The sequence below is a fragment of the Wickerhamomyces ciferrii genome, contig 00015 (genome assembly GCF_000313485.1).
Source record: "Wickerhamomyces ciferrii WGS project CAIF00000000 data, strain NRRL Y-1031 F-60-10, contig 00015, whole genome shotgun sequence".
Lineage (NCBI taxonomy): Eukaryota > Fungi > Ascomycota > Saccharomycetes > Phaffomycetales > Wickerhamomycetaceae > Hansenula > Hansenula ciferrii.
In genome coordinates this window covers 26,598-53,421 of record NW_011887725.1, presented here as the reverse complement: position 1 = coordinate 53,421, position 26,824 = coordinate 26,598, and the positions used below count along the sequence as shown (strand labels likewise).

The 26,824-nt window shown below is 29.9% G+C and overlaps 14 protein-coding genes across 14 annotated transcripts; 10 read left to right on the top strand and 4 right to left on the bottom strand.

The window, feature by feature from the left end:
• Positions 1 to 146: 146 nt before the first annotated feature.
• Positions 147 to 1,004, top strand: BN7_841 (aldo-keto reductase superfamily protein; the record flags this gene model as incomplete). The annotated part of the gene is made up of 1 exon (XM_011278556.1): positions 147 to 1,004. The coding sequence occupies one exon, from the start codon at positions 147 to 149 to the stop codon at positions 1,002 to 1,004; it is 858 nt and encodes a 285-aa protein (XP_011276858.1).
• An 808-nt stretch (positions 1,005 to 1,812) lies between these two features.
• On the top strand, positions 1,813 to 3,441 carry GPI10 (putative glycosylphosphatidylinositol-alpha 1,2 mannosyltransferase; the record flags this gene model as incomplete). The annotated part of the gene is made up of 1 exon (XM_011278555.1): positions 1,813 to 3,441. The coding sequence occupies one exon, from the start codon at positions 1,813 to 1,815 to the stop codon at positions 3,439 to 3,441; it is 1,629 nt and encodes a 542-aa protein (XP_011276857.1).
• Positions 3,442 to 3,468: 27 nt separating this feature from the next.
• Positions 3,469 to 4,617, bottom strand: MSS2 (Mss2p; the record flags this gene model as incomplete). Its single annotated transcript, XM_011278554.1, has 1 exon — positions 3,469 to 4,617. The coding sequence occupies one exon, from the start codon at positions 4,615 to 4,617 to the stop codon at positions 3,469 to 3,471; it is 1,149 nt and encodes a 382-aa protein (XP_011276856.1).
• Positions 4,618 to 5,052: 435 nt separating this feature from the next.
• BN7_838 (NAD(P)/FAD-dependent oxidoreductase) lies at positions 5,053 to 6,228 on the top strand (the record flags this gene model as incomplete). The annotated part of the gene is made up of 1 exon (XM_011278553.1): positions 5,053 to 6,228. The coding sequence occupies one exon, from the start codon at positions 5,053 to 5,055 to the stop codon at positions 6,226 to 6,228; it is 1,176 nt and encodes a 391-aa protein (XP_011276855.1).
• A 63-nt stretch (positions 6,229 to 6,291) lies between these two features.
• KIN28 (TFIIH complex serine/threonine-protein kinase subunit KIN28) lies at positions 6,292 to 7,308 on the bottom strand (the record flags this gene model as incomplete). Its single annotated transcript, XM_011278552.1, has 2 exons — positions 6,292 to 7,196; positions 7,260 to 7,308. The coding sequence occupies 2 exons, from the start codon at positions 7,306 to 7,308 to the stop codon at positions 6,292 to 6,294; spliced, it is 954 nt and encodes a 317-aa protein (XP_011276854.1).
• Positions 7,309 to 7,482: 174 nt separating this feature from the next.
• Positions 7,483 to 8,682, top strand: MRF1 (Mrf1p; the record flags this gene model as incomplete). The annotated part of the gene is made up of 1 exon (XM_011278551.1): positions 7,483 to 8,682. The coding sequence occupies one exon, from the start codon at positions 7,483 to 7,485 to the stop codon at positions 8,680 to 8,682; it is 1,200 nt and encodes a 399-aa protein (XP_011276853.1).
• Positions 8,683 to 8,963: 281 nt separating this feature from the next.
• BN7_835 (lipase ROG1 family protein) lies at positions 8,964 to 11,219 on the top strand (the record flags this gene model as incomplete). The annotated part of the gene is made up of 1 exon (XM_011278550.1): positions 8,964 to 11,219. The coding sequence occupies one exon, from the start codon at positions 8,964 to 8,966 to the stop codon at positions 11,217 to 11,219; it is 2,256 nt and encodes a 751-aa protein (XP_011276852.1).
• Positions 11,220 to 11,326: 107 nt separating this feature from the next.
• On the bottom strand, positions 11,327 to 13,480 carry TIP20 (Tip20p; the record flags this gene model as incomplete). The annotated part of the gene is made up of 1 exon (XM_011278549.1): positions 11,327 to 13,480. One exon carries the CDS (start codon positions 13,478 to 13,480, stop codon positions 11,327 to 11,329), a length of 2,154 nt encoding a protein of 717 aa, XP_011276851.1.
• A 247-nt stretch (positions 13,481 to 13,727) lies between these two features.
• TMA17 (Tma17p) lies at positions 13,728 to 14,189 on the top strand (the record flags this gene model as incomplete). The annotated part of the gene is made up of 1 exon (XM_011278548.1): positions 13,728 to 14,189. The coding sequence occupies one exon, from the start codon at positions 13,728 to 13,730 to the stop codon at positions 14,187 to 14,189; it is 462 nt and encodes a 153-aa protein (XP_011276850.1).
• Positions 14,190 to 14,676: 487 nt separating this feature from the next.
• On the top strand, positions 14,677 to 15,413 carry RRT6 (Rrt6p; the record flags this gene model as incomplete). Its single annotated transcript, XM_011278547.1, has 2 exons — positions 14,677 to 14,938; positions 15,004 to 15,413. The coding sequence occupies 2 exons, from the start codon at positions 14,677 to 14,679 to the stop codon at positions 15,411 to 15,413; spliced, it is 672 nt and encodes a 223-aa protein (XP_011276849.1).
• Positions 15,414 to 15,575: 162 nt separating this feature from the next.
• RRP42 (exosome non-catalytic core subunit RRP42) lies at positions 15,576 to 16,370 on the top strand (the record flags this gene model as incomplete). The annotated part of the gene is made up of 1 exon (XM_011278546.1): positions 15,576 to 16,370. One exon carries the CDS (start codon positions 15,576 to 15,578, stop codon positions 16,368 to 16,370), a length of 795 nt encoding a protein of 264 aa, XP_011276848.1.
• Positions 16,371 to 16,884: 514 nt separating this feature from the next.
• Positions 16,885 to 18,963, top strand: SPO1 (putative meiotic phospholipase; the record flags this gene model as incomplete). The annotated part of the gene is made up of 1 exon (XM_011278545.1): positions 16,885 to 18,963. One exon carries the CDS (start codon positions 16,885 to 16,887, stop codon positions 18,961 to 18,963), a length of 2,079 nt encoding a protein of 692 aa, XP_011276847.1.
• Positions 18,964 to 19,196: 233 nt separating this feature from the next.
• On the bottom strand, positions 19,197 to 20,324 carry BN7_829 (Podocin; the record flags this gene model as incomplete). Its single annotated transcript, XM_011278544.1, has 1 exon — positions 19,197 to 20,324. The coding sequence occupies one exon, from the start codon at positions 20,322 to 20,324 to the stop codon at positions 19,197 to 19,199; it is 1,128 nt and encodes a 375-aa protein (XP_011276846.1).
• A 3,969-nt stretch (positions 20,325 to 24,293) lies between these two features.
• On the top strand, positions 24,294 to 26,429 carry BN7_828 (uncharacterized protein; the record flags this gene model as incomplete). The annotated part of the gene is made up of 1 exon (XM_011278543.1): positions 24,294 to 26,429. One exon carries the CDS (start codon positions 24,294 to 24,296, stop codon positions 26,427 to 26,429), a length of 2,136 nt encoding a protein of 711 aa, XP_011276845.1.
• Positions 26,430 to 26,824: the final 395 nt, after the last annotated feature.

Below are 26,824 nucleotides of genomic sequence, written 5' to 3'. Positions count from 1 at the left end.
TAATTTCTATAAAGGGTAATTTAATACCGAGATCTTCACGTGATAACAACTCTAAAGGCCACAACCATCAAAATGATATAAAAAGATGGCAAATGATAGCAATTGAACTTTTATAAACCAAGTATCTATTATAGAATCCACAAATAATGTCACATAAAGTTGAAAGATTCGTTAAATTATCATCAGGTTATAACATTCCATCAGTTGCTTTAGGAACTTGGTTATTATCAGGTTCAGAAGCAAGTAATGTCGTTTATAATGCATTAAAAAAGGGATATAGACATTTTGATACTGCAATCTTATATGATAATGAACGTGAAGTTGGTGAAGCTATTGCTAAATGGTTAAGAGAAGATCCTGTAAATAACAAGAGAGAAGATGTATTCTATACTTCAAAACTATGGACTTTTAATTCTTATGAACGTACTAAAAAGGAGATCAACTCAGCATTAAGTGCAATTGAACATTCAATTGGTTATATTGATCTATTATTACTTCATCATCCAAATCCAGGTCCACAGGGAAGATTAGATGCTTGGAGAGCATTACAAGAAGTTGTTGAAACAGGTAAAGTCAAATCTATTGGTGTTTCAAGTTGGGGTAAACATCATATTGATCAATTATTATCATGGGATGGTTTAAAAATTAAACCAGCAATTAATCAAATTGAAATTCATCCATGGTGTATGAGACAAGAATTAGCAGATTATTCAAGATCTAAAGGTATTGCAGTGGAAGCTTATGCTCCATTAGCTCATGGTGGTAAAATTAATGATCCAAATGTTGTCAAGATTGCGAAAACTCATGGTGTTACACCAGGTCAAGTATTAATCCGTTGGAGTTTACAAAAAGGTAATATCCCATTACCTAAAACTAAGAATGTTGATAGATTATCTTCAAATTTGGATGTTTATAATTTTGAATTAAGTTCTGAAGAAATTGAAACAATTTCACATCCAGAAGCTTATGAGCCAACAGATTGGGATGTAACTACAAGACCATAACTCCTTACCTAATATAATAATCAAAAGTTTATTGTTTATACAGAATGTAGCTAAATTGATCCATTAAGTATAAGAGTTTATACCCTAACCATATTATATAATCACTATGCTACGGATTACATAATCTCACAATAATAATTTTTTTTTTTTTTTTCAATCGTATAAAAATATTTTCAGCGCTAAATTTTCTTTACTTTTACAGACTCTTTTAAAGATTCTTCACATATTTTACACACTTTCGGATTACCAGCGCTCTCATGGATGCCTCTATATGATGCTTAGTGCAAAAATGGCCGAAAGGAGAAGAAAGAATATCCATGTATAATCCACTTCTTGGTGCTGGGCTCTTTTTGAGCTCATCGGTCTGAGAATTAGGTTCGCTTGTGGACGACATATCCAATTTGTTTAGAAATTTGTGAATAGAATGAGAATGCCTTTGATTTTGGAAGAAAGATATATGTAGTTTATCCTGAGAAGATCATACAGACCTAGGTTTCCCTTTTGTATTCAAAAATGGTGGTTAATTGTTGGCTACCCTTTTAACGGGGGAGAAATGAGTTACACAAGAACCCTCAGCACATTCATGGACTCATTAGTAACCAAATAAACTGACAACCTGATTCGTTTTACTACACATATACCGGAATGAAAACCTCTCTTTAAGTATTCTCTATATAATATACTTCCCTTTTACATAATTTCTGACTATTCCTTACTAGACAAACGCGAAAAGGTACACCAAAAAGATCAAAACAGTTCATCATCATCATTGAAAACATCGAAACAGTCCACAGATCCCATTGGAAACATGAGTGATCCAATCAATGAGACACAACAAGAATCACTATCAAAAGAAGATTCAAAAGAAGCTATAAAGAGATTGAGTCAAGAACAACTACCCAAAGGTCTTATATTACCATACTTAATCTTTATTAGAATAATCAATGCATTCACAATAAATACATTTTTCCAAGCTGATGAATATTGGCAATCATTAGAACCTGCACATGAATTTGTATATGGATATGGCTACCTAACATGGGAATGGCGTACAGGTCTTAGAAGTTTCATACATCCATTAATATTCAGTGGATTATACCAGATATCAGAATTATTAGGATTAGGCGATTTTGGTGTCTTAATAATGCCTAAATTAGGTCAAGCTATAATTGCAGGGATTGGTGAATATTTCTTATATACATTCATTTATTCAGTGACTAAAAATGAAAAAATCGCAAGATGGGGGTTATTAATCTCTATAACAAGTGCATTTAATTGGTATATTATTACAAGAACTTTTTCAAATAGTTTAGAATTAACACTTACATCAATAGCATTAGCTTATTGGAATTGGGATAATGAAATCAATTGGGGAAAAATCCAAGTCAGTTTGATTTTTTCAGCTATAAGTTGTGTTATAAGACCAACAAATGGTATAATATGGATATATTTATCAATTTGGTTTGCCTTTTCCAAAAAACTCTCTCAAACAGTTAAATTGTTTTTGCATGCTTTTGTAATTGGCTCAATTATATTTGGAATTAATACATTAATAGATTATTGGTATTATGGATCATTAACAATTCCAATTTGGAATTTTATAAACTTTAACGTTACAACTTCATTATCAAAATTTTATGGTATTGCACCATGGCATTTCCATATTTTTCAAAGTTTACCAATAATATTAATGACCGCATTACCAATTTTCATATACGGTTTAAAAGTTTATCCAAAATCACAATTAAAATGGTTGTTGGTTCTAATTATTGGAGTTTTTTCATTTATCGATCATAAAGAATTTAGATTTATTTATCCGTTTCAACCAATAATTTTTTTAATTACAGCATATGGTGGGTTTCATTTAAATTTACATCATCCAATCTTAGTGAAATATTCAATTTATCTCATAATCATTATAAATACTTTAATTTCATTATTTTTCACTCAATGGCATGAAAGAGGTGTTATTGATGTTATTGAATATTTGAAAAATGATCCAGATGTTGAATCTATTGGGTTTTTAACACCATGTCATTCTACACCATGGCAATCTTATTTACATAGACCTGATTTGGTTAATTCAACTTGGTTTTTAACTTGTGAACCACCATTACATTTATTAAATTCAGATAATTCAAGTAAAGAAGTTGAATCATATATGGATGAATCTGATATTTTTTATGAAGATCCAAATAAATTTTTATTTCAAAATTTCCCACCTGTTTTCAATAAGAAACTTAGATCACCTGGTAAAGAATATAAATATGAATGGCCAACTCATTTAGTCGTGTTCCAAGATTTAGAACCTATAATTACAAGTTATATTAAAGATTCACCATATCAAGAGTGTGCTAGATTTTTCAATACGTATTCCCATTGGGATGATAGAAGACGTGGTGATGTAATTGTTTATTGTAAATGGCCATGGGAATAATTCCTTTTATATACATGATGATCTTTATTATATACCCCATCTATTATTCTTATCTGTAGTCTTTTTATTCAATTGTGATGATAATGTATCTTTGACTATATTACCTGTTACAGTTTCATTTGAATAAACAAGATCTTTAACTTTATTAATTGAGTCTCCACGACTTTCAATGAAATGCTTCCAAACTGTTTGTGCTTCTTGATCTTTTGAATTTGATAAACTTTCTCTTAAGTTTAGATATAATCTACTTGCAATCTTCAAATCATCTAATTTAATAAAACAATCAAATAATCCAATTACACATTGAACATCACCCATTTCTGAACCTAATTTAAACCATTCTCTTGCTTTTGTTAAATTTTGAAAATAATTCAATTCTAAAAATCCTAATAATGGGAAAGATTGTAAAAAACCTTGACTTGCACTTATTTCTAAATGATATTTTGATCTATCGGCATCATTTGTTGTTAGTTGACCCAAATAATAATGAACTTCAGCTAATTTATCTAAAGGACCAGTTTTAACAGATTGTTCAAAATATAATTTACTCTTTGTTAAATCAGCTCTTTGGAAATATAACATCCCTAAACCTTTATAAACTTCAGATGCTAAAAATGTATCATTTTCTAATTTAAGAAATTCTAAATAAAGATGTTCACCTTCTTCAACCATTCCATTTTGAATACATGTATCTGCACTTAATTTTGTAGTTAAAGGATGTTTCATATCTAATAATTTGGTGATTAATTCTTTAGCATATTCTTTATCATCTTTTGGAGCATCTTTATCCATGAAAGCTTCATAAGCCAAAAGGGAAACAGCATCGTTATTACCATGTTCAGCAGCTTTTTCAGTTAATTCATTTTCTAATTGTAATAAATGTTTATTTGTTGCATGAGACCTTGTTCTAATAGCTTCTAATGATTTCTTCATAATCATTAAATCAGAGGCATCAACAAATTTGGGTATCACTGGTTCTTCATCATTATCTAAAGTTTTGTAAACATTTTCATAAACAGTATAAAGTTTCCTATAACTATGTCTACTATCCAAATCGAAAAGGACTCTATTCATAATGGATTTTTTGGGGAAAACCTCGTAGAAAGGTGGTCTTTGTGTTGATAAGCATCTCCTTATGATCCCCACTGAGGATACACTTGATTTTTTAACAAACATCTCTTATGAATGATCAGTTAGAATACTTTGAGAACAATCTCCAAAATCAGATGTTTAATTGATCTATTAAGCGTTAAAATTTTGGTTAAATGTTCGCGAATGAATTCTCTGTTTTTGTCAAGCACACATCATAGGATCAATGATGTTGCATTACAATCCGATTAAATTATGGATATAAATACACATACAATCCAACTTTTGACTCCCAATAATCTGGGCCAATGATACAAGTCATTGTGAGAGAGTTCAGCCTATACTATACATTTAGTAGTACTTCCGGTCATCGCACACTTCCCTGTACTTCTTCTTAAATACGTAGCAAGTTAACAGTTTTTTATTTTCGCGGTAATATAAATATGATTTTGGCGGACCCCAGAAATTTATGTTCAAAGATTTCAGATCTAGTATCAGTTGGATTCTATTTGGCTATTGAAGATGCTAAGATCAAAGGGAATACTGGGGATAAGACGGTTCAGCAGCTCAAGAAGTACATTGGCAGACTATTCACACGCTGTTATTGGTGCTGGTGTTGTTGGGTTAGCTATAGCTGCAGAATTATCGAAAAATCCTGGTAATAAAGTGGTTCTTATTGAAAAAAACACTAAAATTGGTGAAGAAACTAGTTCAAGAAATAGTGAAGTTATTCATGCTGGTCTATATTACCCTAAGGATTCATTAAAGGCTCAGTTATGTATCGAGGGGAAAGAATTGCTTTATAAAGAAGCTTTTAGAGCTGGTGTTGATATGCAAAAATGTGGGAAATGGATTGTTGCACAGACTGATGTTGAAGATGCTTATATTGAAAACATATATTGGAAATCAAAAGATTTAGGTGTCAATACTGAATTGATTCCAGTTGCTAAAGGTCGTTATATTGAACCTGCTATCCATGCTGAAAGAGGTATTTTATCATCTCCAACTTCTGGTATAATATCTGCACATTCATTAATGGATTATTTATATACAATTTTCCAAGAAAATGATGGTGAATTAGCCGTGGGATCAATTGTAACGGGATTATCTAAAACTCATGATGGTTATGAAATTTTAGCAAAATCAACACAGGAAAATGAAGAAGTTCAGATTTCTGTAAATAATGTTGTTAATTCTGCAGGATTATATGCTGATAAAATCTCAAATTTGTTATTACCATCAGATAGACATGTTAAACATTATTATGCTAAAGGTAATTATTTCAATTTTAGTAATTCATTTCCTCAAGTTAGAAGATTAATTTATCCTGTTCCTAAAAAAGGTACAAAATCATTAGGAACTCATTTAACTTTGGGACTTGATGGACAAATCAAATTTGGACCTGATTTAGAATGGGTTGATTCACCAACCGATTATAAACCAAGTGCAGGAAATAAATTAGAAGCTTTGAAAGAAATTCAAAGATATTTCCCACATATCATTGAACAAGATTTAGAACCTGCTTATAGTGGTATTAGATCAAAACTAATTGGTCCAGATAATACTTCATTCCAAGATTTTGTTATAAGAGAAGAAGAAGGTTTCCCAGGTTTTGTTAATTTATTAGGTATTGAATCTCCTGGATTAACTGCAAGTATGGCTATTGGTAAATATGTATCAAAGATTTATCACGGTTAAATTACGCTACAAATTGTGTAGATAACATGTATAAAGTTAATATTAATATTAATAATGTTCATTTCAATCATCTTTTTTAGTAAGTTTTGGTAAATTTTCAGGTTCTGTTGGAGCGGGAAGATCTGTGAAATATTTACTTAACAAAGCCTTTTCAGTATTCCATCTATTTGCAGGATTTAATTCAGTTAATCCATTCATTAAATCCAATGCAGATTCTGTTGCAGCTAAAAATCTATTTCTTAATTCTTGTCTTGATGGTCCAGGATAAAAATTTAAATTATTATAAAGTGGTAAACTTGAAACATTTGGCCAAGTTTCTTCAGTTGGTGTCCCCAAAGCTTTAAATGTAACATCAACTTGATCTAAATCATCTCTTCCTGGTAAATATGGAACTCTCAACATTAATTCTGCAAATATAATCCCCACGGCCCATAAATCAACAGCTTCTGTATAATGTTTTGCACCAAATAATAATTCTGGAGCTCTATACCAACGTGTAACAACATTTGAGGTTAAGTCTTCATTTGGTGAACCAAGTGATCTTGCAAGACCAAAATCTGCAATTTTCAATTGTCCATCAGGTGCTAATAATAAATTATTTGGTTTTAAATCACGATGTAATATATAATTTCTATGACAATGATGAACACCTCTTAAAGTCATCAATAACCAAGATTTCATATCAGCGGGACTGAATAATATTTCACGATCTTTTATAATCATTTCTAAATCTGCTGGTAAGAATTCTAGCACAAGGTTTAAATTATCATCTGCAGAGAAAACATCAACAAGTTCAATCACATTAACATGTCTCAGTTCTTGTAAATATTTGACTTCCCTAAGAGCACTCATATCTAAACCATCTTTGAATTGACCAGTTTTGATCTCTTTGATAGCAATATTTCTACCACTTTCTATTTGTTTACCTAAAAACACAACAGCGTATGTACCTTCACCGACTTTCTTAGCTAGAATAGAAAAAAGTTAGTAATAACCCAAAAGATTCCGTTTAAAAGGGAAACATCACCTACACTTTGTGTACCTCTGTACAGGAGCAGGTTTATTCTTTGTTTCTAGCATTTTGTTGTGATTATTTGTTTTCTTTTGTTTGTTTAATACTCATTATTATTAGAATCAAGATTGTTTTTTTCTTATGTACGTGAAAAAAAAAAAAGAATCTCGAGACACATTTATACTTGAAAAATCATATATCAACATTTCAAAGACATCTTCAAGTACACAAAGGGCTTCATAATGTTTGGAATAAGGATCAGTAGGACTGCGATACCCAGCAGATCCAATTTTATAAGACCTCTTTTTCAAAGATTCAATTCCACAACTTCAACAACTTTCCAACCACTTCATCCAGCTTTGATTAAAAGAGCACAACAATTAACACAAGAATTGAAAGATCTTGAAGCTTCATTGGCAGATGGTGGTCATTTCGATATAAACCAACAAAAGAAATATTCAAGATTAAGCATGGTTGTTGATATCTATAGAGATTATAGTGAAAATGTAACATTATATGAAGAATTACAATTATTATTAGAAGATGAATCATTAAAAGATGAAGCTGAACAAGAAATCGAGACTACTTTACCAAAATTAGTTGAATTAGCTGATAAATTAAAATCCAAACTATTACCACCACATGAATTTGCTGAAAAAGCTTGTCTTTTGGAATTAAGACCAGGGGTTGGTGGTATTGAAGCTATGATTTTCACTTCTGAATTATTTCAAATGTATATAAATTATGCTAATCATAAGAGATGGCAATATAGTGTTGTTTCCAAATCTATGAATGGGAGTGGGAATGGTATTCTGGAAGGGATTTTAAGTATTGATGAACCTGGTTCTTATGATAAATTAAGATTTGAATCTGGTGTTCATAGAGTTCAAAGAATTCCAGAAACTGAAACAAAGGGTCGTTTACAAACTTCCACTGCTGGTGTTGTTGTATTACCACAAATGAGTGATAATAATCAATCTGAAGATGCTGATGAACGTGTGTTTGCTCAAGGTGAAGTTCGTATTGATGTTATGAGATCAAGTGGGAAAGGTGGTCAACATGTTAATACCACTGAATCAGCTGTTAGATTAACACATATCCCAACAGGTATTACAGTGTCAATGCAAGATGAAAGATCACAACAAAAGAATAAATCAAGAGCTTTTGCTGTTTTAAGATCAAGAATTGCTGAAAAGGAAAGAGTTGAAAGGGAAGCTGCTCAAAGATCATTACGTTCAGATCAGGTCTCCACTACGGATAGATCTGATAAGATAAGAACTTATAACTTCCCACAGAATAGAATCACTGATCATAGATGTTCATACTCATTACACGATGCTCCTGGTGTTATGAGAGGTGAAAAATTGGACTTGTTGATAGATGCTTTGGAGAAACATGAAGGTCAAGTGAGAAGTAAAGAACTGGAGAACATGGAGTCATAGAAGACCACCGTCCTCTTTTTGTAAATAATGCAACATAGATATATAAATAGAAGAACTTGGAGCTTAGTTAATATAGATATTCAATAAAGTCTCATCATCATCGTTTATGTAAGGAAAATTCGCGGGTAATAGTAAACAAACCGAAATCAAAACATCATCAGCTTGTCAAAATTTATTCCAAAGAGGCAAAAACTAACTAAACTTCAGAGATAGTGGCATTCAAGAAGCTCATTTGTCTATCATCATCACCATTATTTAACTCTTAAGTCATTGTTTAGTTAATGTCAGAGTCGGATATCCTCTACAGATCCAAAAGGGCCGTCAGAGTAGGTCAGCTTGAGAGATATATCATTACATATGAACCAGAAGAACAAGACATCACAAAACTATCGCTCAAATCACTATGGTTGAAAGTAAGGAACATAGAGAGTCTACCCATGAGAGCTGCTTTCCTTATGGGACCCTATATATTATATGTGGATGTACGAACAGAAGAATATCATCATAGCAAGTCAACATTTGTCACAGCTGATCAACCAAAATTTGAACCAAATTTAAGTCCAGGTCAAAGTTTTAATGCAGAGTTATCTTTACATAATATCAAGAAGAAATATGTATGGATAGTGGATGTTGTTAGTCAAATATTGTTCAATACATCCACAGATGTTGGATTTGAATTGCTTATAGGTCGTAATTTAGAATCATTAGGTTTAAAATTTGATAAATTGGGAAGTTTTAATAATCAATTAACTGTGAATAGGAAAGATACGTTAGATTTATGGAATTTACCTAAACCAATCCCTCAAAAGGATGTGCATTTAGTAATATTGACACATGGTCTTCATGGTAATGTTACTGCTGATATGTATTATATTAAAGAACAATTAGATAAAGCAGCTAAAGAATGTGATGAAAATTTAATTGTTAGAGGATTTTCAGGTAACACATGTAAAACTGAAAAAGGTGTGAAATATTTAGGTAGTAGATTAGCTGAACATATTATTAAAAATCTTTATAATGAAAAAGTTACCAAGATTTCATTCATTGGTCATTCACTTGGTGGTTTAGTACAAACTTTCGCCATTGCATATATTGAAATAAATTTCCCATGGTTTTTCGCAAATGTTCAAGCAGTGAATTTCATCACTTTAGCTTCACCATTACTGGGTATTTTCACTGATAATCCAGCATATGTTAAAGCTGCTTTAAGTGTTGGTATGGTTGGTAAAACTGGTCAAGATTTAGGATTACAAGTCACACAAGGTAAAGACCCATTATTAAAGTTATTACCCACGGGACCAACTCATAGAATTTTGAAAAAATTTCATAATAGAACATTATATGCAAATGCTATAAATGATGGTATAGTACCATTATATACATCTGCTTTATTATATTTAGATTGGAAAGGTTTAACCAAAGTTGCTAATGCACAAAAATCAAGAAGAAGAAGCACAGGAGATAGTTCAACATCAGAACCAAGTGGGAAAATACCAAATGAACATCAATTAAGAGATCATGAAGCATTAAAAGAAGTTGACGGTGAAGATGATTTCATTACAAAAGCTACAAAATCATTTGTTAACCCATTTCAAAAAGCTATTAATCTAATTGCACCAAATGCTCAATCACAAACCGCTCAAGATAAGAGTACTAAAAAAGATGGGAAATCAAAGCAAGATGAAGATAAAAAAGCAATGAAGAATTTCCCCAAGACATCAATGATTGAATCTGCAGCTGCTGTATTATTACCACCATTACCACCTCCAAAATATATAATTGATCCAGAATCACGTCCAAATGTTATTATTCATGATCGGGTATATACAGAAGCTGATATCCCACCAAAAATTGAAAGACGTAAAACATTTATAGAAAATTTAGATCCAAATAAACATTTTGAAGAATTAGAAGAAGAAATTGCTCGTGAATGGCATAAAGATATGAGTTGGAGGAAAGTTTTAGTTAATTTAGAACCTGATGCTCATAATAATATTCTTGTTAGAAGAAGATTTGCAAATGCTTATGGTTGGAATGTTATCGATCATTTAATTGAAAATCATTTTAATTTTAATGAATTGAAATCAGAACCTCAAGAAGATGATGATACACAACTAGATAGGGAACAACGTTCAGTTACACCAGATGAATCTTCAGAAGCTAAAGAATTGGAAAATATATTGGATAGAGATAATATCCAAAGAGATAATAAAGAAATTGATCTTACAGATGTGAATGCTCCACCAAATACTTCTCAATTATTAGAGAAAACAGATTGGGTAAATTCCAAGAATGAAGAAAGTTTTTTCGATGTTGGACCAACTGGATTCATTTCAAATGTTAATGAAATGTTTGAAAATTTTAGAAATTGGAATATTGGTATTGGTTCAATTGGGGTTGAAGATAATTCAATTATTCAAGATAATATTGAAACAAAGAATGGAGATGATGAAGAAATTACAGAAGAAGAGAAAATTAGAGGTGATGATCCTGTTAGAGATGTTTATAACAGAGGGATTATGGATAATTTTTACTAGGGAATATTCAAGAGCTTATAATTGCATGTCTTTTTATAAAGTGATTTAGCATCTAATCAACCTACGTAGTTAACATCATATGTTGTGATCCATGATCCGTCTTTTATTCAACTATGTACTCTTAATAACAAATCTAAAAGATCACCATCACTTAAATATTCTAATTGTAATGAGTCTCTTAATACATCAAATTTTGCATTTTTAGCAAATTGTGACACAGTATTAAAAGGACCAAATTGTTGAATTTGATCATCATTTAAATTCATTATTAAAAAACCTTCAATTAATTTTTTATAAAGGGGGAATTTTTTAGAAAGTTGTAATTTTTCCCAAACAATACTAAAATCTAATTCTAATTGTTTTATACCTTTATGACTAAAATGATTACTTTTTATAATATTTTGGAAAAAAAAATCTGCAATTGTCTTTGAAAGGGAATTCTTAATGATTATATAGTCTGTATTTGATACAATATTACTTGTGAATTGTAATAAATCCTGTTCTGTATTTATAAAACTTGCTAATTGTGGTGTGAATTCTGTTGGTTGTGAATTTGAACTTCTATCATTCCAAACATTTAATTGATTATAATTTTTCAATAATGCAATAGAAGATTTTGAATAAAAAGATGTTATTAAATCCATGGTTTTGATGGCCAAGTTATTATAATCTGATAATATAGATGTGAAGAGAGACTGTGTATGTTTTGTTGAATATTCATTGAATAAATGATTTAATTGTATAAAAATATATTCTTTTTCCCAATAGTTCAATGCATTTATGATATATTTCAATGAACAATATATTCTAAATAATCTTTCGAGACCATTTGTACCAGATATATCAATATCATTTGAATTTTTGTTTGGTTGTAACACAGATCTTGTCTTTTTGAATAATTCATTGAAAGCTTGGAATCCATCATTTAATCTTTCATAATAAGATTCTAAAATTTTCAAATAAATATTTGCAAAAAATTTTAATTTAAATTTTTTTAAATTTGAATTATATTCATAATTTAAAATGAAAAATTTATGGAAATTATTTGTTATATTTTCTAATAAATATTTTAATTTAATTGAAGAAACTGTTGGTTTTAATTGAACATCATCAACTGAAGTATAATCAATTTGGAAATTTTTTGATGAATTTATTATTGATTCATAATTATTTAAATTTAATTTTAATTCATAATTTAACCAATATTCTAAATCTTTATATGTAAAATTGGCAAAAATTCCCTGCCATTGACCATCACCTAATGGATCATAATAAAAATCACGAATTAAAGTTTGATCCAAAGTTATAGTTTCTTTAATTAAATGAATCATTAATTGGACTTTATCATCACTTATAGAAGATTCTAATTGATCTCTAAGGATTTCTAGAATTTGTTGAAATTTCAAATTAACTGGTTTTAATAATGCAGTTATAAATTCTGAATGACAAAACCTATCTGAATAACTTGTATTATGAAGTGTGAAGTTTTTATTAACTTTACTTAAATGTGATGATAAATAATTGGTTAGGTAGTTAAAAAACAATTCAGGTCTATCAATTCTATTTGTATCTTTTTGAGTATTGAAATGATAGTCAAAACTAACTTGGAAATTTTTTGATAAAATTTCAAATGACCATAAAGGTTCAGGATAGATTGGTTGATTATGAAGTAATGATTGTAAATCAAGTAAATTGTGGAAATCTGTTAATAACTTGGTTGGTACTGAAGCAGAATTTAACCATTTAGAAGATCCATTTGATTCCACTAATAAATTATAATATTGTGGTTTTAATGATAATACTAAAGAATCTAATTTTTCATATAATGAATTTTGGAGAGATGAATCTTCCACTGTTGATAACTCATTTTTTATAGATTTCAATTCATCAAAATGGAAATCAATGACTTGATTCAATCTATCTTCAATTTTTGATGATTTAAGTTGTTGATTTTTCAAATTTAATAACCTTTGTCTTTCTAAAACCAAATTCTTAGCAGCAATCAATGAGGGTATTTCACCATGACCTATGATCAATGCATCGATAGTAGCAACGTCTGAGTTAGCAATCGAGAATTCCAATTGTTTTGATAATTCTTGGACATTTACACCAATTGATTCCAGTTTACCACCATTTTGTTGTTGTTGATTTGGATCTGATTTCACCTGGAGCGATTCTCTTTCCGCCTCCAAAGCCTTGATCTTGTCATTGATTGAGCCGAGATCCTCTATACTTGAGAACCATTGATTGAGCGTAGCCATGACTCCTTTCTCCCTGTGAATCACTGTGTCTTTTGTTGATTTGTTGTTTACCTTCTTTCAAATTGTTTTGATGTGTCAATTTCGAGATTTTTCTATTTTTTTTTGTTAGCGCCAAAAAGCAAAAATTGAAATCTCCAGCAAAATTGAAATTTTATAAATAGTGGAGAAATTCCTGTGATTTTAATTCTTTCTTTCATTTTGAAAGTCAATTAAAGACCATCAAACGACCATCAAAAGAGTATAGACAATGTCAGCCATCAAGAGACCAGTCCAGATCGAAGAGTTCATCGTCACCTTGAGAGAGGTCCAGGACTCTGAATTATATAGTATCAAACAGCAATTGGAGAAATCGATTAGCAAGTTACACAAGACCAATGGTAAATTAACCAAGTTGATCAATAAAGAAGCTCTGAATGATGAAAGTGATGATAGTGATGATGAATTAAATGAACTGGATCAAAATGATGAGAAATTGTTTAAAGAAATCATTGAAGAAAATGGTATAGTGGCGAATAATCAACAAGAAAGAATTGAAGCCATTGATAACGAATTAACTCATAGAGGATTACCACATAATATTACTGATGGTGTTCCAACTAAAGCTACTGAAAATGGTAAACCTGTTGTGGAAGTTGATGGTAAATTAAAAGAAAAGAATCAAATCAATACTGATAATGGTGTTGAATCTGCAAATAGTATTTCATTATGATATGTGATTATGTTTGTGTGCTTTTTTTGTATTAATACTCAATTGAGGTGATGTCTATTTATGTTTATGCTCATTTTCTATGATTAATGATATGTGTTTCCATATGTTGGTTCAACTTTTTGTAGTATGTTCTCGAACCGAGATACACCGCCCATCGCTCAGGTACAAGGGCCAAACGAACAAATATTGTTACAACGCGTACAATTGACACATTTCTTAGTGGTACAAGTGTGTATAAGAGCAATCGTTTTCTTATGAATGGTATATAATTTAATTGTTGGTAGCATTTGAGTTTAACATTGAATAAGTAGTCTTTCTTTCTATTGTGATCTCGGTGCTTTTGTGGCTATAGTTATAGTACCCCAGAATAAAATTTCAGAATAGGAAATCTGTCTCGAGGCTCGATTCAGATCGAAATATTTCAAGAACACGTACAAACATTTTATAACTTTCACATATTATCTATCACCATCATAGCATTTAACCCATGATCATGATATTCAGACTTATATTCTTATTAACAATGATTTGTGGATTGGTACAAAGTCTCGGATTTTACTTAGATCCAATAAAACAAAGAGAAATTAAAAACCCAAAAGATCTTGAAAAGGCATATACATGTTTTAGATATGAATTAGAAAATGAAATCACTATAATTGAAATCCTGAATGGTGGTGAAATAACAAATCAAAAATTAAATTTATTAGTTAAAGATCAAAATGGTAATATCTTGAGAAAGAAAGATGTGAGTATAGATCAGGAACAAATGGATGAGCTCAACACATACTAACACCATTGATACAGAATGTTAGAGATCTGAATACCAAAATGGTTCTTAAGCCTGATTCCAATAGTATAGTGGATATCTGTTCTATCAATATAGTTAGTGATGCATCATGGTCAAATAAAGGTATTGCAAGAGAAATGAGTTTAACTGTTGATGTATTAAATTCAAATCCAAAGATAAATTTCAAAGAAAAGAAAGATTTAGATCAGAAATTATCAAATATAAATCAAATCATGGTAGAAGATGTTGAAAGATCTTTAATTAAGTTTGAAAAAGATATGAAACATTTGATTAAAAGAGAACATCAATTAAGAGATTTAAATGAATTAATTTTTGCGAAAACTTTATACGTGGTGTTGGCTGGAACAATCATTTTCGCAATTTCACAATTGGTAATTTTTTTAAATTTACGCAGATTTGCAAATTTATTTTGGTGAAAAAAACATATTGATTACTATATTTGGAAAGTCTTGCGTTTTGGCACTTTATTTTTCGAGAAAACTTAAAAAAAATTCATATAGCATTGATTTAAAAGTAAATTGAAACTCTTGTTAAAGAAGAACCAATCAATACAAAAATCATACTTCATATTGCCCAAAATGATATTATCAGCTACAGAAAGATCATATTTATACGAATTATTGCAACAAACACCTCCAATAAGGCCTGATGGGAGAAGTAATAAACAATTTAGACCAATTCAATCTCATATAGGATTTTTAGATAATTCAAATGGTTCAGCTAAAATTACATTAAGTGATGGTAGTGAATGTATTGTTAGTATTAAAGCTGAAGTTGTGGAGAAATCAACAACTAATGAATTGGTTTCTGTTGATGTTGATGTTTCAGGTCATAGAGATGATACTTCATTTATTTTAAATTTACAATCAAGTTTGAAAACATTATATTTAAAACATATTTCATCAGAATCATTAAATTTAACAACGAAATTTGCATATAAATTATTCATTGATGTCTTGGTGATATCAAATTATTCATATCCATTAACTTTAATGACTTTTACATCATATTTAGCATTAAATAATACATATTTACCAAAAATTACATCAAGTGTTGATGATAAAGAAATTGAAGAACAACCAACATTCCATGATTATGAATTTAATAAATTAATTGGTCAATTCCCAATTGTATTCACTGTGGCTATAATAGGGAAAAATTATATAATTGATCCAAATATTGAAGAAATGGAAGTTAGTGATAATGGGTTAATTATTAGTTGGTTTAATGGGAAACCAATTTCTCCAATACAAAATGTTAAATTAAATGATGGGAATTTGAAGAGTGTTAAGCCTCAATTGATTTTACAAAGTATAGATTTGGTTAAAGAAGTTGCCAATGATGTTATCAATTCATTAAATTCTGCAGAATAGAACCAATAACAACTTATAGAAATTATAAATATCATGATTTTGATGCATTGAAATTTTCTTTGGCTCCATACTTTTTTTTTCTGTAGGTATAAAAAAAATCATCTTTCTCAAGTTTCAACCATCAACAATCAAAACATACAAAGGATCCAGAATTCCTTCAGAATACAAATATTTGAACAAGTTTGAACACAGCGGCTAGTTATAATGCTCTTTAAATTGATTCTCATATCCATATTTGCCACTCTGGCTGTTTGTTCTATCCAGGATACTCCAAGCGCCAACTCTTATGCTCCCATACCGGTTGATTGTCCTTCTTTCCCATTGGTGAGGCAAGGTTCAGTAAGAAAGAAACCATGAAAATACTAATAATTGATAGGCAAATATCTAACAAAGTCTAAAGAACTGTTGTGATAAAGAGGAAAAATATATTAATGAACGACAAAAGTTGACTCAACAAAGTATTGGGAAATTCTTATCCAGAGTTTCAATCCCTGGTTTAGATGTTAATAAATTCATGTTATCTTCATTAAAACCAATCAATTTAGGTATAGCTATATCTGGTGGTGGTTATAGATCTTTCTTGAATGGTGCTGGTGCTCTTGTTGCATTTGATGATCGTACTTTAAACTCTACAATGCCTGGTCATTTAGGTGGTATATTACAGTCAACTTCTTATATAAGTGCTATTAGTGGTGGTTCTTGGTTATTAATGTCATTTGTATTAAGTGATTTTGAACCTGTTGTTAGAATGACTAGAGATTGGAAAATGATTGAACCTCTTTTAGAAGGTATTCCAAATTTACAACAAATTGAAGTTTCAAGGAATGATGTTCAAGTCTTACCTAATGATTTTGAAGATGATGATCCAAGGTTTTATGAAGAATTACATAAGATTGGTAAAAGATCTTGGGATGAAAATACTGAGGATGAAATTGATGATAATAAAGATACATTTTCTCAAGAACTGTTCCATAATGATGATTATTTAGATGAAGTTTTTGAAGCTTTTTATCAAAATTTAGAATTGATTCCACATCTTGATGATGATGAAGACGATGATGGTGATGATGGTGATGATGAAGATGATGATGAAGAAGATAATGAAAATCAAGATGATAATGACCTGGTTCCATTGACAAGATTATCAAAACGTACAACATCTCAAAAGGCAAATGAAGATTGGTTTGACAATTTTAAAACTTTCTTCAAAGACATGTTTAAAAAGAAAGAAGAAATTAAAATCTCTGCAACTCATATATTACCAAATATTGACGTGTCCCCAGATTTATCAATGAAAAATCTTAAGAAAATTTTCAATTTTTATAAAAATTTACATGTTGAAGTTAGATCTAAAAAATCTGCTGGATTTCCTGTTTCATTTACTGATTATTGGGGTAGAGCATTATCAAGGAAAATATTCCCCAAATATGCAAGAGCTCCAGATAATACTTTTTCAAATGTTATAAATTTACCATCTTTTAAAAAATTTCAACAACCTTTACCAATAATTGTTACAAATTCAAGAGAACCTGGTGTTGAGAAAACAAGTATTACTTCAACAATATTTGAATTTACACCTTTTGAATTTGGTTCATGGGATTTAAAACTTTTCACAAATTTAAAATATCTTGGTTCATATCTTTGTAAAGGTGATCCAGTTTTCCATTTATCTAAAAGAGCCATTTGTTTTAATAATTTTGATAATTCTGGTTTTATTACAGGTACATCATCTTCATTATTTAATAATGTTTTAATTTATGTATGGCAATTAGCCGCATCATCAACAAAGGATAAATATAGAGCTATTAAAGCTGTTTTAAATACATTTGGTCTTACTTCAAAACAAGATGGTATTGATCCCAAGAAACATCCAGATTATGCATTATATACACCAAATCCATTTTATAAATTTGGTGATCAAAACACCAATGAAGTTCATGAAAGTAAGCATCTTTATATGGTTGATGGTGGTGAAGATGGACAAAATATTCCTTTACAACCATTATTACAAAAAAATCGTAATGTTGATTTGATTTTTGCTATTGATTCTACTGCAGATGTTGGTGGTTGGCCCAATGGTACTATATTAAGAAATACATGGCAAAGATATAATGATACAAGACATAATGGTGTTACTGTTTCAATTGATGGTGCACCAAGAACAATTGATTTATTCCCATTAATTCCAACACCTAATATCTTTATGAATAAAAAATTAAATACTAAACCTGTTTTCTTTGGATGTCATTTATCTCAATATCCTAAAAGATCATTTCAACAAGATGATATAGTTGATGATTATTTACCACCAATAATTGGTTATTATGGTAATACATATCATTCATATTTATCAAATACTTCAACATTTAGATTAACATATACAGATGATGAAGTTTCCAAAATTATTGAGAATTCTTATAATATAATGACATATAAAAATTCTACAGTTGATGGAGGGAAATATGATAAATGTATTGGTTGTATAATGATTAAAAGAGAATTTGATAGGAAACAAAGAAACTTAAGTTTAATGAATGATATGGAATTACCAAAATTTTGTTCAAATTGTTACAATGAATATTGTTATAATTGAAATTAACATATTATCAAAAATATATAAGTAATTGTATGGGATTCGTTAAACATCATCAAAGAAAAATTAAAAATTAATAAATTATAAAATTAGCACTAAGTAAATTACAGCATCAAATCATAAAACAATCAGTTGAAGATCATTATATATATCAAGTATAAAACATTAAAGTATAGTAAAATAAGTATTGTAGTGAATATAGAAAAATCATATAACTATGAGTATATTAATGATCAATGATCTAAAGATTCCTTCATAGCAATCATATCTTTATACCTTTCAGCTTGATCACCGCCAGATTGTCTAGTTTGTTCCAATTGTTTTTGTAAATTTTGCAATTTTTCTTCTTGAAATTCATCAAGTTCATCAATTTCTTGTAAATTTTTTGATGAACCTGCTGCAGCTTCAATTTGATTTGAAGCAGCTTTATCAATTTCACCAGAACTTGGCATAAATATAACTTTTGAATTTGCAGATTTTGCCATATTTTGCATAGCGTCTAAATATCTAATTTGCATAGCAGGTTTTGAAGCCAAGATATCAGCAGCTTGTCTCATTAATTTAGCACTTTCCACTTCAGCTTTAGCAGTAATGATTTTAGATTCACCAATTCTTTTAGCTTGAGCAGCTTGAGAGAGTGATTGTGTAACTTCATTTGATAATTGTAAATCTTTAATCAAGATACTTTCAACATGAACCCCCCATTCTGCAGCGGTTTGAGCAATAATGATTTGAATAGCTTCAGCAATTTCTTCACGACGTTCAATAACATCTTGTAAAACTCTTGAGCCAATAACATCTCTTAATGTAGTTTGAGTTCTTTCCACTATAGCATTTTGAATATTTGAAATACCGAAAACTGCCTTTTGAGGATCAATAATATTATAATATAAGACAGATTTAAGATAAACAATAACATTATCTTTAGTTAAACAAGCTTGTTCTGGAATATCTTGAACTTGAATTCTAATTGAAACTGAGTGTAATTTTTCACTGAAAATATTAACATAAGTTGAACCTGGATCAACAACTCTGGCTAATTCACCAAATTTTGTAATCATACCAATTGAACCTTGGTCAACATCATTATAAGGATTTTTACAAGGACATAAGAAACAAATACCACAAACACCACAAATTGAACCTAATGAACTAACTATGGATTGATAAGCACCTTGAGGTTTAACATTATATTCTTTAGCATAAGTGATTTGTTTTATAGCATCTGGTTGTCTTGAAATGATTTTTGTATTATGTTGTCCACCTTGTTGTTGTTGTTGACCATAAGTTAATTCACCTTGATCAAATGGAGATTGTTGTGGAACTTTTGGAGAAGCATCATAGTATTGGTCTTGAGACATATTGATATTATATTATGGGTATAATAATGTTTGATAGATATAATTAGTATTCGATATAGTCTTATCAATTGGTGGGAATCATTGTTCTTATATAGTCATCAATGGCCCTTGGCATATAACACTTATAGTACCTCTTAAATTCTCATGATACGACAATGATCTACAATCTTAAAAATAAAAGTCATGATACATGGTACATCCCACAGTTAATAAGCCTTTTGAGGTCAGTAATTTAAGTGGGATGACATAGCTCAATTAATTTATCAAATAATATTAAATCCAAGATATTATTTATGAAGTTTTGTTATCAATCATCAGTCATCAATGTTTACTCTTAATTACAAGAAAACGTTGTTAATTAAAGTAAGCCTATTGTTTAAGATCTATTGCTATTGTACTGTCGCGCGGACATAAGAACTGAGTCATCTTCTCTTGATCACGCACTCTGATTGGTTGAAGGGGAAATTAAGGGCTATATACAATCACCAAATGACTATACACGTTGATGAAGAGGAGGGTCTGATGAAGGTATAGTCATGGCTAATGGTTAGTACTGCCTAAGTGTTATATCATGGTGTAACCATTGACAGCAATATCCGAAGATCAATGATCACTGATCACTAAACTTATTATGACAGATCTATATGTGTATAGTCACTAGTGTATAGTTATCCGGAGATTAATCCTTTATTGGATCACGTAAATTGTGTATCGTACATTTATATGTCATGAATTTAGATTTAGATTGTGAATTGTGATTAATATGTCTCTAAATTTATTTATCATGAATTAGGTCGGTTAGATGTAAATTATATTTTACAGAGATTGATCATGAAGAACATTGTCGAAGGGTCTTTTAATCATGACATCATTGTACTTGATTATCATGATACACATGTATGGATTGTATAATTTATTGAAGTCTTTTCATAAATGTTATGGTTTCAATAGGTGGTTGTTAAATTGACTTCCAATGTACTGAAACGTTAAATCAAGTTGAAGTTCCCTCAACTCTCTATTGTCCAAGTTTCAACGGCGGCCTACTAGTTGTGTTTAGGGGTTACCCAGTATGTGGTTATGTCATCAGTGGTACAATGATTATGTAAATTGAGAGAGGAGTATTTTCACTGATTTCGCGATCTTAACCTTTCAATTCCATATAATTGAGCGCTCAATTCAACACATTTATTTAATTAAACAATAATATAATTCAATCAATATGGCTGATTTATTTAATTGATATTTGTTTTCAAATAAACAAATTCTGGCCGAGCTCATGCCAATTGAGACACATGAGAATTAAAATACCAAAATAAAGGAAACCAAATGAATACAAATGAATACAAATAACAAAATTAGTGAATATGGGCGCCCTGAATCAAAAATATAATTCAAATTATATAATAATATTAAATTTAAATCGAAGACATACGTGATGGTTTGACTTTATACCTTGCTATCATGTTATATGCATATATATCAATGGACTTCTTTTCACTCATTCTACTAGTCAATTATGCTATCAATTCCATTGCGGCTTATTAATTATTCAAATCAGTTTATTGATTTTAAGGTTATTAACGGCTAAATTTTATATTACTGTTTGCTTTTAATTTGATTAATATAAATTATAGGCATTTAGGAACATTACTGAAAAATCAAATGCTCAAGTCGCCGCTGGTTCAAGTGCTGGTATTGATCTAACTTCATACGTCTTGTGACAGTAATAATAACAACAATAATTTAGGGTTATCTTCAAGTATGAATTTACTAAGGTTTCGTTTAATAAAAATCAAAAACACCTCAGCTGATTCAAGTGCTGTCACTAGTTCGATTTCAATATATTCTCCATGCAAAAGAAAATTATTTATTGGTCATTGTAAATGTTGTGGATCTGTTGTTAAATATCTTGAATTTACAAAAACAAATTTAAACGTGTTTAATTGTCATTCTATTATTGACTTGGCTCCAACTACCACTGATATTGATGATTGATCAGTCATATATATCTATGAGAAATAAGATTAGAAAATATCAATTAAAACAACAACATTTAAATTGGTGAATCAAATTCTCATGAATTTTATAAACCTTTAGAATAATATCTTATTAAATGTTTTGAAAATTTTAAAATATCAAATAATCTAAGACATTCAACTTCAAATATAAATTTTAAAGGATTCAAAGATACATTTCAATTATGATTAATTCGTAATCACTTCCAGCCAGAAAGACCATGTTTATGAAATTATTAAATTGCATCAAGACTAAATCAAATTTTAACATCAGCTCAAGATTTGAAAAGGTTATTAATCCTATGTGAAATCCCAACATTATCACAATGTCTTAATCATAGTTAATAGCAATCTTCAAGTCTTAAAACTCCAGAAGCTAAATCGTGAACTTACCAAACAAAACATTCGATTTTTATTGAATTTTGATAATTTATCATTAGAATATTAAGCCATGGTTGATTAAAACATTAGCATCAATTGATCAATCTAAACATAAAGTGAATTTTCAAGTTTATGTATTACATTCCAATTAACAAGATCAATAAATCAACATTATAACGCCTCGGGTGGTAATTCATTGTCGTTATTTTCACCAAAAGAAATTGAGTATATGTGTCCTAATAATGATAGAAGAATTGATATAAATTCGTCACAATCAATAACAAAATATCAAGGTTGGTCAACACGAGACATGGCAATTATTTTTTTGTTAATTAAATGGTTTTGAAAATGATTTGAAAAAATATCATATCCCCAACGGATTTTTTTTAATTTACAATTCATAACTGGTAGCTGTGATAGAAACCTATAGCTGGTATACATACAATGGATTTAAGCATATACTAAAATGCTCAACTTTGCACCACCTTTGAATAAATCAAATTTAAGATATTACCAATTGCTTATACATGTTTAATGAATTATATGCTTATTATATGACTATATAAAGCAAGGGAAGAAATGTGGAATCAATGAAAATAAAGGATTTAGACTAATTAGATATATATGTATAATATTTATAATATTAAAGTATTTGAATAATTAACATTACATATAATGATCAAATTATACTATCATGACAAATGATATATGTCTAATATGTATACATGTATGTATTGATTAATCAATTATTATAATACCATGTACTGATCCCCTGCCCTTATGGTATACATATATTGAATATCCTCGACAGCTAGCGAATTATTATACAAATCATCGACAGCAACGCCAGAAAAGAATGTACAGACGTCGATATATAAATAGGTTGTAACCGGCTACTGATCCTATATTACTTACAATTTTCTTAAATCCTTATATGGAGCACCAAAAATATTATATATTTTAATTCAATTGTGTATTTAAATATTATATACATGATATTTATGCATTAATCAAAACGTTAATCAATTTAAAATTCGCGCGCGGTGTTTATATTGTTCACTTTTTTGTGTCGTATTGGATATTCAAATCCTCTCATAGATATATAAATATAATTTATCGATCATCGAATTCCAACTTTTGAGAATAAATTAAAAATCAATTGGTTATACGTCGTTTTGATTCAGCAAATATACCCAGCTGTGATTAAGGGTTACGAAGATGGTGAATGCACATTCAAATTATACTTATAACTTCAAAGTTGATCCTACTTTATTTGAAGACACCATTCTTAATTTAAACCAATATCTACCATGTTCTTTAAATCAATTCAACATTCAAGACCTTTTCAAGATTCGTGGTCCACAAGAAGATACAGAGGAGAAATATGAATATTACCTTGATGTTAATAATAGGATGGAATTATATAACGGTGAGTTGCCATCCCCTTTTTTGATGAATTATGTATTAGGATAGAGAACTAACTGGATAATTGGTAGCTATTTCTGTTATCGCTGAAGAATTCTGCTTACTGAGAGAGAGATTAAACTCAAAAGTTATTGAAAAGCTTCAACTAATGGAGGGTGAAAAACCCAAGTACTTTATTCACTTGTGGAAGATCTATGCTGCAGCTCACATAGTTGATGGTAAAATTCCAAATGAGCTACCTTTGACTGCTGGTGGTTCTCACGTGTCCAATTCAACCATTTCAGATAGTAATTCAATATTCAGCCGCTCATTCAAATCAATTCATTTGGACCCAAAATTTGATCCTGAAGAAATAAAGGACGAAGAATTTTTTCTGAACGTTGCTGAATTGGAAAGCTTCATTAAATTTTCATTAAATAAAATGGAGGAACAGAGTGCCGTGGTTGTGTTAAGCACATTATTAAGGACTTTTAACCTTCTTCATGGTGCAGATGTTGATTCGAGCTCTGACTCTGATGATTTTAATTCAAATTCGGATGAATCCACTAGGTCTGATTCTGATGAATCATCTTCAACCCAACAAGATTTAAAAAATCTGAGAGAAGGAGCCATGAATGAAATGATCATAAATCCATTAATCACCTTCTTTAATAAGCTTTTGGTAGTTCATGGAAAATATAAGTTCAACACTAATATGCCAAAGAAAATCAAGCCAAAGAAACCCAGTCAGGTTTGGGAGTCTCACAAGGCCCATAATGATGGTGAATACCCAAAACAGCTTATAAATCGTATCATGTTCCACAATTGTAAGCTGGATATTGCAATTACACTAAAAAGTGGTCACAAAAAAACATCTGTTTGTGCTATAGAGATGAAGGGAAAAGATGTCTCAGGAGTTCTTGAAAAGCTTAAAGACACTAAAAAGTTTTCCAAATTAGCAAAAGCTTTTCGTCAATCCGCCCAATATCAAATTTTTCTCAAAGTAAATACTTACATGATCAGCAATTTCAGCAAGACAATATATTTTGAATATCCGTTGAAAGGATCCAAATGGATAAGTAGAAACCAGAAAAAGGTCTATTTTACTGGTAAATCGTTGAGGTACAGAGTCTTTGATAATAGTGGATCTACTCCACCACATTCAATACAGCTTCAACTATTGCTAATGTTGAAAGCTTATGATGCTTTTAAAAGAAACTCAATTACTGACGATTGGCTAAAGGACTCCAATGGTCAATATTTATTAGATGAACAATCATATAGATCAATGGATGAAGGTTGGAAACCAGATCTTTTCAGTCCATTCATTGTTTCCTTGTTCAAACGTGGTTTCAAAAAGAAACTTGAATCAAGTGGTAGAGAAGGTCAGGTGGTTGGGAAAAAGAAGCAAAGATCATTAAATTCTTTCAAAAAGAAGTCATCAAAGAGAGTTGGAAAGGGAATTGCTCCATACAGGTCAAAAGATGATGAAAAATCAGCCGGTACTACAACTATTTCTGGTACTAGACAAAAAACTGAAAAGAAATCCATTCCATCAAGTATTTTGTTCCCAGAGAAACCTGATTTTCATGTTTTGAACTATACGCTGTTGAGCAGTTTTTCAAATAGCAGAAGCACCAAAATAATCAGTTTTTTGAATACTAATCATTTATCAAGAGGTAATAAAACCTTTTCAAACGAAAGGGTATTTTTCAAAATTTTTGATGTTGTGAATCTACAAAGTCTTCATAGTTATATTACTGCTGCTGGTATGCCACGTTATCAAAAAGAAGTTCAAAAGTTCACTGAATCAGAAATTAATATAATGGCGTCCTTAGAAGGCCACTCCAAAGATTTCAAACACATTCTGGAAAGTCTAAAAAAAACTTACGTAAGAGAAATAACAGCTTTAAGAAAGATCAGTCAATGGAATTCAACACATAGTATCAAAGAACAGATCAATTCACCTAAATTACTACAATATGGATGGACTTATCTTGAATTACCGTTTGAAGGTAAATATGGATATGCTTATTGGGGACCTTTCATATGTACAGAATACCTTGAATTCATAAATGATAATGAATATAAAGATAATCCAAAACGGATTAAGAATTTGAACAGACAAATTGAAATTCTTTTGAATGCAGGTATCGATCACAATGATTTTAAAAAGGATAATTTTTGCTTTGATAAATTTGATCAAGCATTCTTTGTCGACTTTGATCAATGTGTCATTGATGATAATCGGTATCTTAAGAATTTTGACTTTCAAAGAATTTATCCTAATGAGAAATGCTCCTAGATGATATATAAATGTCTGATTTACTATGTGTTTATAAATTGAATCTATATAATATCTTCCTCAGTGTCTATGTAACCATTACCGCTTACGGTTATATCGCCAATTTAGTCTATTCAAAATATTTTAGCTCTCTTGATTAAAATAGCCTCATTGACACCAAATTTGTATCATTATACTACCTAAATTGTACTAGATTTGTATAATTGCTGGTATATAGATAATATCGAGCACCTATGATAATATCACGCTCTTTAAACACACGTTCTTTAACAATTCTTGTGAAAATAACGTGTTTTAATATAATACACTTGATATCACGTGAATATCACGCGTTTCCGCGAACATCAGGCTTTTTCAAAATCGCACTTTTTTTTTTCTTCGTCGTTGATTTTTTC